This window comes from Parasteatoda tepidariorum, chromosome 1 (assembly GCF_043381705.1).
Source record: "Parasteatoda tepidariorum isolate YZ-2023 chromosome 1, CAS_Ptep_4.0, whole genome shotgun sequence".
Taxonomy (NCBI): Eukaryota; Metazoa; Arthropoda; class Arachnida; order Araneae; family Theridiidae; genus Parasteatoda; species Parasteatoda tepidariorum.
The window spans coordinates 12,755,277-12,771,272 of NC_092204.1; the positions used below are offsets into that span (position 1 = coordinate 12,755,277).

Consider the following 15,996-nt stretch of genomic DNA (forward strand, 5'->3'; position numbering starts at 1 on the left):
AAGTGCAGTCAAATCTTTTAAGCAAAGTTTAGGGAAAATTATAACTATAAAGTTTCATGTTACTTTTATCTACATTTAGTCTTTTTATTAAAAGTCTTAATTTGAACATAAGAATTTAAATACACTTCTCTCACAATTATATCTACAGATAAAACCTTCAATATCAATAAAATCTGACATTGAGAAAAAAAAAACACATAGAATAAATTATAAATAGAAAGTGAAACCTCCCAAGAGCAGGGATGCGAACTGCTCCGCTTTCAGCAAAAGTTTTAATAAATTGGTATCGAATTAGACGGTAAAACTTGTTGAATGAGGTTAATTACCCCCCCCCCCACCCCACTCTTTAAAAGTGATATCACAAGATTACTGCAATAAAGTTGCATTTTATATGATACTTTGAATTTTCGTTATGTAGTGGTGAAAAAATTATTTGAAATGAAAAATGCTAAACTAAAAATAACTTAAATTTCGTTACCACTTGAAAATATTTTTTTACAATGCGGAGCAAATTGGTTGTGCCTCCCAAAAAGGGGTCGCAAAAAGAGGTCGCTACACAGAGGTGGTCTTACCCGGAGGTTTCACTGTACTCTAAAGAGTAGATTAATAATTTACATTAAAAAATATTTTTAGCTTATAATTTCAAGGAAATAAAAAATCAAGATTCTCCCTGTAAGAAAAAAATTCATTTCATTTAGAAGAAAATGGTGAAATCTATTGTTTTGTTCATTAAACATTAAAAGCTTATGGTTAAAATTATCAATAATCAGCTTCAAAAAAATAATTGGTACTTGATAAGTAATTTAATGATAAGTTTCTAAAGAACAAATTTTATTATTTGCTCAACATCAATTTTTTCTTTAAACTTTAGCATATGTGACAGTAAAGGAAACAGTTACAAGAAATTTTTTTTTCTTAATGAATCAGAAGAAAAATAAAACACAAATTAAATTATGCTTACAAAACTAATTGAGGAATATTTTAGATTTACTATTATAATATCCATATTTATTATTTTTTTTATTTGCAATCAGACAGCACAAAAGTTGAGTAAAAAAATAAACTTTTCATTTCATTATGCTTAATAAATTATGTTTTTACTGAAACAAATAATAAAGTAGAAAATAACAGAAGATGTTACAATTATAAAAATTATTGCAAAAAATTTTACACACTAAACCATAGTACAACAAGGTATAAAGAAGAAAAAAATTATTTATAAATAGGAATTAAAAAAAAAAGATAAGTTTCGAAAAAAATTACAAGGTAAATGTGACATATAGGTTTAATTCAATATTAAGTTAGAGAAATTAAAGAAATTAGCATTAGACAGATTAACAGACAAAAATAACTTACTGATAATGAGGAGTAACTGACTGAGCCATTTTCATTTGATGATACGGTTCCTGTAGAAAAACAAATAGGGTAGAAAATAAATATAACATTTGTAAGGTGGTTCAACAGAGAGTTAGCCATCAAGAATGTACATGGACGAAGAAAAAAATAAGAGAAAATTTAATTTATTCAACAAAAATACATAATTACAAAATAACTTCTAAATTTACATAAGCAGATAAATCAATTAAATTAAAACCAAAATATAAGAATGGATGCTGAGGATATAAAACTCATCATAAAACATTATTTCAAAAATACCAATTACATAATATTTCAAAACATGCTCTATTTGTCATCCTGTTGTTTTGTATAGCACTTGACATATCTGGCCTATTATGGGATATTATTCAAATATTTATTAAGAAAGGGGGAAAATAAACCTTGTTATAAATTGTAAGCAATTCATAGTTCTCGTAAAAATATGAATACTAAGGCAAAAAAGTTAATTCACATTCTTCTTAGAAATATGAACACCATTATTTTTAGTTATAAGCTTAACGTTATTTAAATATAAGCAGGGTTGGTATTATTTCAATCATTAAAATTATGATATAAATCACCTAAATTAAAAAAATATATATATATTGATTTAAACAAATTGATTTTTTAAAAATGAATTATTCAATCAAAAATATTTTCATATAAAATTATATTTTTATTAATAAACATTATATTATATTATTATTAATTAACATTCTTTATGTTGAGACTTTTCTTTAAAATCCAATTTCATTGATAATGAAAGTTTTATCCAGGGGGAATGCATGTAAACAATATTTCAAAATAAATTAATAAAAAAAGAGAGAGAGACTAAGTGTAGCACAAAACTTTTAAAATATAAATGTCCATTAGCTGTTAGTAAAATAATAATAAACATATTTCAACTGTATTTATTCAGTTTTAAGTACAAAGTCAGGAATTTAAAAAATAAAATTTAGTGAGGCAGATAAAAGCAAGAAAAACAATCAAATAATGAAACATGCAATGTTAATATTAAAAACATTCCTGAATTTTATTTTAATTTATTAAAAAAAAAAGACTAGACAGGCTTTTGTTTGAAGAGGTTGAAATTGGTTGTAGATGTATTTTAAATGTGTCTTAGTAAAAAAATATTTTTTAATTGTCTTTTCTATTTTTCAATAGCACTAAACCATATTTTTAACTAATTCATTGATAATTATGCTAGATTAGTCCTAGACCTCCCAGTTATTCTCTGACATATATTTAAATACAAGTGCTTTTAAAACTTATATCAGTTATGTATATCAATAATGAAGAAAGATTTGTTCAACCCAGAGAATCTTAGAATAATTTTTTATCAATAATGTATTCAGATCTAAATGGAAAATTTTATATCACATTTTGTGAGATGAGCAATCAAATTACAGGAGGAAGATTTTTCAGTCACAAAGATACTCATAAAACAATGTGTGCATCTCCGAATGGATGTTTTGGAGGCCAGATTGAACACATAGCAATCAATGGTAAATACAAGAGGTCACTCGCTGATGTCAGAGTAAAAAGAGGGACCTTTTTCTGAGTGGAAGCATAAAACAAAAGCTATATAAAAATACAGGGCTTAAAAAAAGTAAGGTATAATATAAAGAAACTTAAGACACCAGGAAATTAAGCAAACTATAACCATCAAACTGATTGGAAAGATTTTATACACAGAGTACAGAAACAGGGTGCGTAGCCAAATCTTTTAACAAAAAATAAGCACCTTTTTTAAGTACTTCTTAAGCCCTCAAAGAATATTTTTAAGCACTATATACATTAACAAAATACAAACTAAGACTTTACACGATCATGATAAATCAACTATTTTCCGACAAATAATTCTTTTCTTGAATATATTAGCTACCATAAAAAGATTTTTCGGTTCGATCTCAGAGGGTGGAAAATGAAGCCTGAAACTGAGAATATCTTGCAAAATACAGCAGAGTTGCACATGAGAGAGCTAGAATCTCGCCGAACTCAGCTGAGTAGACGCACATGCAGACTCTTAAGTATTTCATCAAACATGTATAATCAATCATTGGCGCTTTCATACACTGTGGAGGCCGAAATGGATTGCAGTTGAATGAATTGTGAAAATGTTGAACAGGACAATGTGAAAAGTATGCTTTTGCATAATACAGGGGTAATTGTGAGCCCAAATCAAAATTCCGGAAAATTTCTTGAGTTAAAAAAAACAGTTTAAATTGAAAAATTAGAAAAACATTTAAACAAGATTTTTTTCCTTTTTCTCAATATTTCTTAGTTTACTTAAAATATATTTAAAATTTTACACATACCTATACCATTTACACATACCTATGATGACCTGGAGAAGTAATTAAAATTTACAAATATGTCTTTCTTTCTTGAGTTTATGATTATAAAAACTACTTACTGATAAAAAATGAATATTAATCATGGATATAAGCTTATAAAGTATCTCTCTAGCTCTCCCTTACAAACAAATAAAATAAACTGAGTTTTTAAGTTCCACCTTTGAAAATTTGATTTCCGGAAACTTCCGGGATCAATGATTTTTTGAAACGCCTGGATCTTCGATCTCTGGAAACTTCCGGATCACTGTTAGNAAGTTCCACCTTTGAAAATTTGATTTCCGGAAACTTCCGTGATCAATGATTTTTTTAAACGCCTGGACCTTCGATCTCTGGAAACTTCCGGATCACTGTCAGCAAAAATTCCGGAAATCCGGATTTTTCCGGAGCACAATCAGCCCTGATAATACGTGGAGAAAATCAACATGGTAAAGAAAAAATTTAATTTTCAAAAGGAGAAAATTAAGCACTTTTTAAAAACACCCGATGAAAAAAGCACCTTTAAGGGCTTATAAAAAAAAAATTGGAAATAAGCACTTTTTAAACATTCTATGTACCATAAGAAATGATGTAGTGATAATATTTCAGTCATTTTTTTTTTTATTACCATTGGGGAAAGAAATTTTCTTGGTTTGGTGTCAATACATTTATGCATTAATATATAAACACATGCATTGCTGTTTTATATAATATAGAGTATAAATACCTGACTAGGTTGGGTGTTATGATATCCAGGATGGGGGATGCTCGTTTGTACAGAGCTGACTGGAGGAGAAGTATATGTTGGTGGCTGCATGTGGAAAGGTAGTGGAGGTTGATTGTAAGAAACACCTTGAGGAATAGGAACTGGAGGAGGAGGCGCTTGGAAATTTGGATTTTGAAAGTTGTTTGAATTGTAATTGTTCTGGTAACTAGGAGGAGGTTGAGCTATTGAAAATAAAGAGTCAAAACAATAAAAATTCACTTAATTTTCTGCATGAATTAGCAAGTGAACACATTTTAAAAAAATACTTTAAAAAAATTGTAAAATTATAAGCACATAGTTAACTTAAAGGTAAGAAAAATCATGAGTAAAAAAGCATTTTTATAAAAAGCTTTGAAAAGCATGTATAACTAACTACTCAATAGATAAACGAAGGTCTCTTACAGAGAGATAATTCTATAAGATAATCTTTGAGATTCATATATGACATAAATTTTAAATAAGTTCTAAAAATCAGCATCTTTGATAGATGAATGATTAGAATATGTTAAAAATAATAATAAGTTGAACACGCGATGATGAGAGGATAGACGGAAGAAAAAAAAAGTGCTCAAGTGAACTGCCCTAATTAATGATAAAGTTGCCCTGACTTTTAAAAGGCTATAATGGATTTTAACTCTTATAACAACTTTATTTATGATGAAAAGTATCTTAATATGATGAAAAGTATCTAAAAAAAAAAAAACTATGACTAGGCATCGTAATGTCTTTAATTTATTTTATTTATATTGAAAATTTTCTTCGGTTGGAACAGAAATCTTATAAGCAGTTAAAAATTTTGTTTTTGTGCCATGTAAAGTTGAAACTGATACATTTGAACTCATTTTTTAAATTTTCAAATTTTGTAGATTTGTCATGGTAGTCGTTAAATATTTTTAAAAGCACCTTTTTTTAAAAAGAATTGTTCCCTTGTGGGAAGTAATAAAGAAGTAATCTTTGTCAATCACTTTAAAAACTTGTTTAGTTGGTTTGGACAATGAATTTTGCTTTCTTTAGTTGAGGTAATGAAAGGAAGTTGGCATTTGTTTATTAGAGAGATATTGCCTATAAGAGAGATATGTTGTTTTGTTAATAGAGGTCTTTTTGACATCCCGGTAAAATATTACTCAATGAGGACCTGTAAAGTAATGAGTGTGTGAGATAAGATCTAGGAATGCCAGGGTTGGGTTTTTGACGTCAAAAAGTGGTTTTTGACATGACAAGGGTATAATACTNAAATCTCTGAATAATGCAGACATCAACCGCTCTGCTTTCTGCAATTATAGTGAACTCACAATTATAACTTCCAGAATAAGGATAATTATGCTCACTCTTTATAAGAGTAACCACGAAATAAATGTAATAAAGTTGCATTTAATAAGATACTTCAAATTTTTAATATGTAGTGGTGGAAAAAATACTTAGAATGAAAAATACTAAACCAGAAATAAATTTCGCCACAACAAGAAAATATTTTTTTTACAAAGTGGAGCAAGTTGGCATCTCTGATAATGCTGCTGAAGGCATTTTGACGCATGTACTGACATTATTAATTAACATAAAAAGATGTGTCGAAAATCCAAGTCTCTCAATTCTTCAAACAAGTTATTTTTCAAAATTCTTTTTTGTATTTGAATAAAATGGCATGTTCTGAACACGCCAGGAATGAGAATGGAAAACGAACAAAAGTCTTAAAATACCTATTAACTATAATCATGAAAAAATAAATAGAACAATATGTGAGACAATTTTGCACAAAAAGAAAACATTTAAATTAGTTACATATTAATTTGAAGTTGGATTTACAATATGAGTACATAGACAATTAATTTAATGCAGAAGTATCAAACTTTATGTTTACAAAATGCGGTTTCCAACAAAGTTATAACCTTTGTTTATAGTGTCAGTAAGATCTATAACAGAAAGATTTTTAACAGTAGATTGTACATACCTAAACACAAAGCTGAAGTTCAAAAAATATACCAAAGCTTTAGAGATGTCAATAGTCATGCATAGATGTCAATAGTTGGTTAAAATGTATACTTACATGCATAATTCATAACAGGTGGAGGTGGAGCAGAATATGAAACAGGAGGTGGCATATCTGGTGGTGGTTGTGTTTGCCATACAACAGGAGAATGTGATGGCGGAGCCTAAAACATATTATTATGAGATTGAAAAAAGACAATATAATTATTTATTACATATGGCCAAAGCATTAAATCAGCCTATAAATTACTTGCTAATAAAATAAAAATATTTTTATCTTTTAGACTAAACAAATTTATTCTTACTTACTAAGTGAAATAGTATATTAATCAAAATTGAAACTGATTATTATTTTAAACAAAATCCGAGAGCAATACAGATCATTTTTTAACTACCATTTATGGGCATCTTCATAAAATTCCAAGTATCAACACTAGTATTTCAGACGAAAATATTTTCTTTCGCAAAAATTTAGATTGTGACACAGTTATTTCAAAAAGATTGGAAATTTTTTCTTCTTTTTTTGTTGGTAAAATGGGTTTCAAGATATTCTAGATTTGTCCCTAGTTTATTCAATGTCTTTACAAGAATATCAAGATGATTTGTATTTGCTAATTTCACAAATGACTGTTGAAAAAGACAGAGTTCTCCCTAGGAATAAAAAAGGGCAGGACGCTTCCTCTCTAAATATGGGAACTTTGAGTTTTGATAAGGCACTCACTTAACACTGCGAGAATTTATTAAAATGTGTAATATTATGCAAATAACTAAATTTTATCCTCAACAGTTTTTAAATTACCCTCTTATACTATTTTATGTGTTTGTTTCAAAAAATGATTCTCTCTCATTATCAAAATTAGAGAAAAATTCGTAGTAAATAAAAATAATTGAAGGCATGATAAAAGACAATCTTTGTGGATATTGTTTTTTCAAAAAAGTAAACAAACAATGATTAATTGATAAACAACTTGAAAGTTTTTTTTTCTTTAATTTAAACTGAAAATTATGAGAAAATAAACATTTAAATGTGCATTTTTTTAATTTAAAAAAAGGTATTTATTTAAAAAATAGGTTTAAAATCACTTAAAAATTTATTTAATATCCTCCCAAAAGAGATAATAAAAATTCAACCCGTTGAGAATAGTCCTAGCAAAGTAAATATTTGTGATAGTAAACAGAATTAAACCTATAAACAAAGATAATTATAACAGTGTGTAATTATTATTTAAACAGTGAATAAATTTTTTTTTCAAAATGGAGTATGAATAAAAAAGCAGTTTTTTTTTATTTTTATAAAAGATGGCCGATTATTTTTACAAAAAAGGGTACATTATTGGGATCAAAGGGAAAGCAGGGTGGGTCACCCTTCAAAAAAAGCTACTAAGAAAGAAATAATATTATTTATGATATTAGAAACACAGTGTAGTTGTTTAGCAAAAGAGAATTGTCTTTACTTTTTTACTAAGCAGAATATTTATTGATGTATTCCATTAATTTTCATACATTTTGTTAAGGATATCACAGATGATGCTTTACGATAATCAACTCAAATAAAAAAACCTTTAAACTTGCAATTTTACTGTGTACCAGTAAAACCATATAACAGTGAAAAAATATTGTAAGTAAAGAAAAAAATATTATATACAAGTTAGCAGATGTCACAAATAACTTTCACTGGAAATGAATTTGGGTAATTCTTTGAGGTCTGCGCTTCAAGATTTAAAATCCAAGACTGTCCAAAGCTTAAATAAAAATGAATTACATTTTCAACTTAATTTCAAAAACTATTACAGGGTGCATAGCCAGATTTTCCAACAAAAAATAAGCACCTTTTAAGCACTGAAAAAATATTTTTAATCACTTTCCTAAAAAAAAAAAACTTAATCAGGATCTGTGCAGTAATAAAAATTCAAAAACTTAACATAATCATGATAAAATAACTAGTTTCTAATAAATATTGCAGAGAAAATTGCGAAAATCATACAACTTTTGTTATTTAGAAGGACAATCGACACTGCAAAGAAAAAAATATCTTTTTAGAAGATAGAAAATTAAGCACTTTTTACAAACCCCGAGTAAAAAAAACACCCTTAAGGGCTTTTAAAAAAGTCAATCAAAAATAAGTATCTTTATAAGTACTTTTTAAAAATGCTACACACCCTGTATTATCTTGCGAAACAATTATGCTCTTTCAGAATTTAATTTCTTTCTTACACTCTTTATATTCATATCTAATTAAAATCACGCTATTAGACTCACACTTAAACCTTTGTTCGCACTCAAAGATACAATAGGTAACATTCACAAACAAATAAGATTAATATTAATTATTAAAGTAAGTAATTTTAGAGTAAAAATACCTGCTGAATAATAGGGGGCTGAGGAGGATAATCAGGAGGATTATACTGCATTGCAGGAGGAGAACTATAAATCGGTGGAGCAACATTCATTGGGGATTGCATATCCTGATGAGAATACTAAATTTAAAATTAAAGGAAAGAATTTGTACTGTAAGTCAAAACAAAGCAGACAAGATAGATTCTTAAAAAGTATCAGAATAACAAATGTAACAATCTCTTTTAAAACAAGTGAGGTAATAAGTTTAATTTTAAACATACAAAATTGGATACATCATTTGCAATATGCATTACGTAAATCAGTTATATAATTTTTGTATATGGTAATATCCCATACATTATAATTTTTTAAGACAAACTAATACTTTTAAATTCAAATTAATAAATGCCCTTTAAATCACACAACCAAAAAATTTACAAGATTAATAGACACAAAGAATTCATAATCATTTGTAAGCACAAAAAAAAAAANAAAAAAAAAAAAAAAAAAAAAAAAAAAAAAAAAAAAAAAAAAAAAGACAGATAATCAAATCAATTCTTCAAATAATAGATCAAAATATTTCTGGAATATTTTTTAAAATTTTATTTAAAAAAAATCTATTGAATACTCACCACAGGGGGCATTAAATTCTGGGGAGGCTGATCATATGAAGGCATTGAAATAGGTGCTGGAGTACTTTCACATGCCATGGAAGCTGGAAAAAAAAAAGTTCCAAGTTTAGCATACGGAATGAAATAATACACAATTACTGAAGAATCGCACTAGTTCAAACTAATTGGAATCCTTGCCCATTCTGATTATTTCAAATTCAGATTGTGATTGATGTACACAACTTATATTTATATAATTAAAACACGAAGAAGCCTCTTCAAATGCTTATGTATGAATGTACCAGAATCTATCTTTCTTTTTAACGTGACGAAGGTAGGAATGCATTAGAAAGCTGTTGTTTTCACACTATATTATGTGAATGATTTTTAGAGATATTTATCACTTTTACAAAACATTCTGTATGTTCAATAAGTATGTTTTGCATAGTGCATATACTGTAGTACAAAGTACATCTCCATTTCTTACAGATCTTGTGTAGAACATACAAAAATAAAACTGTGCAGAAGAGCAAAATCTCTCTATTAAATTATTGCTTTCTCACATCATGAATAAAAATATCACAAGTTTTGTTTGTGTGATTAACTACAAGATCACATGCTTTTCACGATGTTTTATAGCAATTTGTATTTCAGACATGTTACAGCTGTTTTAGAAAGAAAAAAAAGGAGTTGAAATTAGCGTTCAAAATTATGAATCAAACTGTATAAAATTTAAAGAAATTATTATATTAAACAAAATTTAAATTAAATGAATGATAGCTTTTTTTTTAGAAACATGTCCAGTAATTTTAGTCAAAATACTTTCTTATTGAGAACTGAAAATGAAGATTTAATATTCCTTAGAAAATTGCAATTTTCATTAGTATTTATAAATAAAATGTCTTACAAATCCTGAATGCAACTAAACATTTTTTTTTAACAAAAATCACTTTCTAAACAAACCCTCACTTTACTATTTTAAAAATGCTTGTGTATATTGACTGGATTAAAATAATTTACATTAAACTAACTGAGTTAGAAGAATAATTTAAATTGTTCAACACTTTATCCTCAACACACAAGACTTAACTTCCTCTTCTAAAAATAGTTAATAAGTATATAACTTTCAATTTTATCATAGGATTTCTGATTATCCATCCTTATATAATATTAACAAAAATAGAAAAAATATATTAAGTGGAAGAAATAAAGAACTTCAATCACTTTTGTACAATTCGTAGATTGCTCTCCCAATTCAGCCCATAAAATTTTTGCAATTTTAAAATTGTTAAGTAGAAAACACTACAGGCGAAAAAAGCCAGATTTTTTTCAAATCCGCAGANAGTTAAATTTTAACTTTAAATGCATTTTTCTCAAAACATGGTTTTTTCAACTTCCGCGCAGGATATCTCTTGTTCTAATCGAGCAATTCTCTTGAAATTTTCAGCAAATGTGCATAACATCAATCTATTCAAAATAGACTATTATTATGAATCCAATGCAAAAATTAAAAATTTTACAAAAAAAAAAATTACTCAAAATTTTATGAAAAATTGATTTCCTCCATTTAAGACCACCTAGAAAATTTTGTAATTGTTTCGAAATATATTCCTTAGTCTAAAATGTTAATTTGAATATTATCTTTAAATTAAAAAAAGAATTTTGGAATTTGAGTGAAATTTACGTGAAATATCCTGCGCGATACATGATTAAACACATAAACAAAAATTTATTTTTTTCAAAATATTTGTTTTTATAATTTTTTTTCTATAAACATGTGGATTAAACTTTTTATATTTATCAAAATTATGATTCTCTGTTATTTATTTCTCAAAATTTCATATAGTTATCTGCATTAGATATTTTCTTACAGATTTTTAAAGTACCATCCTTTTTTGATCATTTCGCTACATTTTAAAGGAGTACTGTCCCCTTAACAGTTTTTAAATTACCCTCTTATACTATTTAATGTGTTTATTTCAAAAAATGATTCTCTCTCATTATCAAAATAAGAGAAAAATTCGTAGTAAATAAAAATAATAGAAGGCATGATAAAAGACAACCTTTGTGGATATTGTTTTTTTAAAAAAAGTAAACTATGATTAATTAATAAACAACTTGAAAGTTTTTTTCTTTAATTTAAACTGAAAATTATGAGAAAATAAACATTTTCATGCGAAAAAAAGAAGATATTTATTTAAAAAATAGTTTTAAAATCACTTAAAAACTTATTTAATATCCCCCCAAAAGAGATAATAAAAATTCAACCCGTTGAGAATAGTCCTAACAAAGTAAATACTTGTGATAGTAATCAGAATTAAATCTATAAACACAATTTTTTATAACAGTGTTTAATTTTTATTCAAGCAGTGAATTAATTTTTTTTTTCCAAAATGGAGTATGAATAAAAAAGCAGTGTTTTTTTTTAAGGGATGGTCCTTTATTTTTACAAAAAAGGGTGCATTTATTGGGATCAGAGGGCAGGTCACACTTAAAAAAAAAACGTTTAGGGAGAGCACTGGTATATATATCAATTATTTAGCATCTATAAACTAGCTACAAGAAAAAAACTAACAATAAGTCATTAATATAATATAAACAACTGAAAAATGTTTCACTTAGTACAATTTTAGATTACATATAAAATAAATAAAATATTCAAATCTAAAGTGTTTAATTGTCTAATCTAAAAATAAAAGACTAAGTAAGAATGAATATTATTGATGATACTAGAAAACACAGCATAGTTGTTTTGTAAAAGAGATTTGTCTTTACTTTTTCACTAAGCAAAACATTTATTGATCTATTCCATTAATTTACATACATTTTGATAAGGGTATCAAAGATAATGTATAGTTGTTTTATTACTCAACTACAAAAAAAATCTCTTTAACATAAAATTTTTCTGAGTACCTGTAAAACCATATAATAGTAAAAATATATTGAATGTAAGGAAAAAAAAATATTATATACAAGTTAGCAGATGTCACAATTAACTTTTACTAGAAATGAATTTGGGTTAACTTTTTGAGGTCTGTACCTCAAGATTTAAAATCCAAGACTGCCCAAAGCTTAAATAAAAATGAATTACATTTTCAACTTACAACTTACAATTTCAAAATTTTAAATACTATTACAGGGTGCATAGCCAGATTTTTTCAACTAAAAATAGGCACCTTTTAAGCACTAAAAAAATATTTTTAATCACTTTCCAAAAAAAAAAAAAAAAAAAAAAAAAAAAAAAAAAAAAAAAAAAAAAAAAANCAGTAATAAAAATTATTTTTTCTAGTGTTTAAAGTTCTTAATTTATAAGCATAAAATCAATAAAATTCAAAAACTTTACATAACCAGGATAAAATAACTAGCTTCTAATAAATATTGCAGGGAAAATTGTGAAAATCATGCATTTTTTGTAATTTAGAAGGACAATCAACATGGCAAAGAAAAAAATCTTATTTTAAAAGATAGAAAATAAAGTACTTCTTACAAATCCCGAATAAAAAAAGCACCTTTAAGGGCTTTTAAAAAAAGTAAATCAAAAATAAGTATCTTTAAGCACTTTTTAAAAATGCTACACACCCTGCATTATCTTGCGAAATAAAAGAGTTTATTCTCTTTTAGAATTTACTTATCTTGCGAAACCAAACAGAGTTCATGCTCTTTCAGAATTCACTTCTTTCTTACACTCTTTATATTCATATCTAATTAAAATCATGCCATTAGAACCACACTTAAACATTCATACTCAAGATACAATAGGTAACATTAAAAAAAGAAGATTAATATCAATTATTAAAGTAAGTAATTTTAAAGTAAAAATACCTGCTGAATAATAGGGGGCTGAGGAGGATAATCAGGAGGATTATACTGCATTGCAGGAGGAGAACTATAAATCGGTGGAGCAACATTCATTGGTGATTGAATATCCTGATGAGAATACTAAATTTAAAATTAAAGAAAAGAATATGTACTGTAAGTCAAAACAAAATAGACATGAAAGATTCTTAAAAAAGTATCAGCATAACAAATGCAATAATTTCTTTTAAAACAAGTGAGGTAATAAGTCTAATTTCAAACATACAAAATTGGATACATCATTTACAATATGTATTAATTAAACCAGTTATGTAATTTTCGTAGATGATAACGCACCATACACAATGTTTTTATCATAGAAAAAAAAATGGGTGAGAATTTCTCACCCTTTCTCAAAAACAGGGTGAGATTTCAAAAAGTTAAGTGAGATTTATAAAAACTAAAAAAACACAAACTCTTGAAAAAAAATCAGTTCTCTAATTATAATACATTTTTAACGTCTATTTTTTAAAGCATTGAATATTTTTGCTTCTATGCATCATCATAGAAGATTTTGCCTTTTTTGAAGAAGGTATTTGTCCATCTTACATAAGTGCATAAAATATTTGCGTCTTACATGAAGAAACCTTACCTACGGTAAACACGTGGTTGCAGAGAAATGTGTTCTGTTGTTCAAAAAAGTTCTAAACAATACTGGTAAATAGGGAAGCTAGATAATGGAGCAGATGTTGAAAATAATGAAAGATCCAGGAAGAAAAGTGAAACGGATTTTATTCTAAATGGAGTAATTCGAAGCTTTTTCCAAAATGCGAGAAATTCGCGAATTTTGAAATTGATTTATAGAATGCGCGAATTTCTCGCGGTAATTTATTTTTTAATGCAAGAAAAGAAAAAAATATGTGAGATTCTCACGTTCTCGCACTGTAGTGAAAACACTGATACATAGGTCTTTCAGACTAACTAATACTTTAAAACTCAAATTAATAAATGCCCTGAAAATCACAGAAAAAAAAAAGAAAGCCGATAATCAAATCAATTCTTCAAATAATAGACCAAATGATTTTAGGAATATTTTTCAAAATTTTAATTAAAAAAAATCTTTTGAATACTCACCACAGGGGGCATTAAATTCTGGGGAGGCTGATCATATGAAGGCATTGAAATGGGTGCTGGAGCATTTTCACATGCCATGGAAGCTGGAAAAAAAGTTCCAAGTTTAGCATACAGAATCAAATAATACACAATTACTGAAGAACCACACTAGTTCAAACTAATTGGAATCCTTGCCCATTCAAATTATTTCAAATTCAGATTCTGATTGACGTACACAACTTATATTAACATAATTAAGACACGAAGAAGCCTGTTCAAATGCTTATGTATGAATCCACCAGAATCTATCTTTTTTTTTTTAATGTGATGAAGGTAGGAATGCATTAGAAAGCTGTTGTTTTCTCACAATATTATGTGAATGATTTTTAGAGATATTTATCCCTTTTACAAAACATTCTGCATGTTCACATAAGCATGTTTTGCATAGTGCATATACTGTAGTACAATCTCCATTTCCTACAGATCTTGTGCAGAACATATACAAACATTAAGCTGGGCAAAAGTGCAAAATCTCTCTATTAAATTATCGTTTTCTCATATCATGAATAAAAATATCACAAGTTTTGTTTGCGTGATTAACTACAAGAACACATGCTATTCACGATGTTTTAAAGCAATTTGTATTTCAGACATGTCACAGCTGTTTTAGAAAGAAAAAAAAAAGTTGAAATTAGCGCAGCAACTTAACTTTAGTCAGGTTTTCAAAATTATGAATAAAATTGTATAAAATGTAAAGAAATTATTATATTAAACAAAATTTAAATTAAATGAATGATAGCTTTTTTTTTTTTAGAAACATGTCCAGTAATTTTAGTCAAAATACTTTCTTATTGAGAACCGAAAATGAAGATTTAATATTCTTTAGAAAATTGCAAGTTTCATTAGTATTTATAATTAAAATGTTTTACAAATCCTGAATGCAACTAAACATTTTTTTTTTTAAACAAAAATCACTTTCTAAATAAACCCTCACTTTACTATTTTAAAAATGCTTGTGTATATTGACTGGATTAAAATAATTTACATTAAACTAACTGAGTTAGAAGAATAATTTAAATTGTTCAACACTTTATCCTCAACACACAAGACTTAACTTCCTCTTCTAAAAATAGTTAATAAGTATATAACTTTCAATTTTATCATAGGATTTCTGATTATCCATCCTTATATAATATTAACAAAAATAGAAAAAATATATTAAGTGGAAGAAATAAAGAACTTCAATCACTTTTGTACAATTCGTAGATTGCTCTCCCAATTCAGCCCATAAAATTTTTGCAATTTTAAAATTGTTAAGTAGAAAACACTACAGGCGAAAAAAGCCAGATTTTTTTCAAATCCGCAGAAAAGTGGCACGGCTGAAAATCACACGAATCACATCACACATTTTATTGACAACATTTTAAATTACTCTAAAGATGAAATCTGCATTATTTTCTATCCTAGACTATATTATGCTTCATATGGTTTTTGAATTATACGCATGCACTCTAGATCTTATGCACATTACGTGATTTTATTTTATTATCAGATTTCACATGGTCCTCACCTTAATTAAATTCCATTATTTATCTTTTTATAGTATTATTGATGGAGCTATTGTTTTTCTTGATTGGTTTGTTTCGTATTGATTTTCGTGGTCTCTGAAAAAAATTTA

The 15,996-nt window shown here is 26.8% G+C and overlaps 1 protein-coding gene across 3 annotated transcripts in view; it reads right to left on the bottom strand.

Moving 5' to 3' along the window:
- LOC107455260 (RNA-binding protein 33) overlaps positions 1 to 15,996 on the bottom strand; it is a 58,212-nt gene that overhangs the window by 18,742 nt on the left and 23,474 nt on the right. For all 3 annotated transcript variants that reach the window (XM_043045663.2, XM_043045666.2, XM_043045665.2), the window contains 5 exons: positions 9,432 to 9,514; positions 8,823 to 8,939; positions 6,521 to 6,626; positions 4,438 to 4,658; positions 1,357 to 1,406 (listed from right to left, as the gene is read on the bottom strand). In XM_043045663.2, coding sequence (XP_042901597.1) covers positions 1,357 to 1,406; positions 4,438 to 4,658; positions 6,521 to 6,626; positions 8,823 to 8,939; positions 9,432 to 9,514 — 577 coding nt within the window. The remainder of the gene's footprint in view (positions 1 to 1,356; positions 1,407 to 4,437; positions 4,659 to 6,520; positions 6,627 to 8,822; positions 8,940 to 9,431; positions 9,515 to 15,996) is intronic.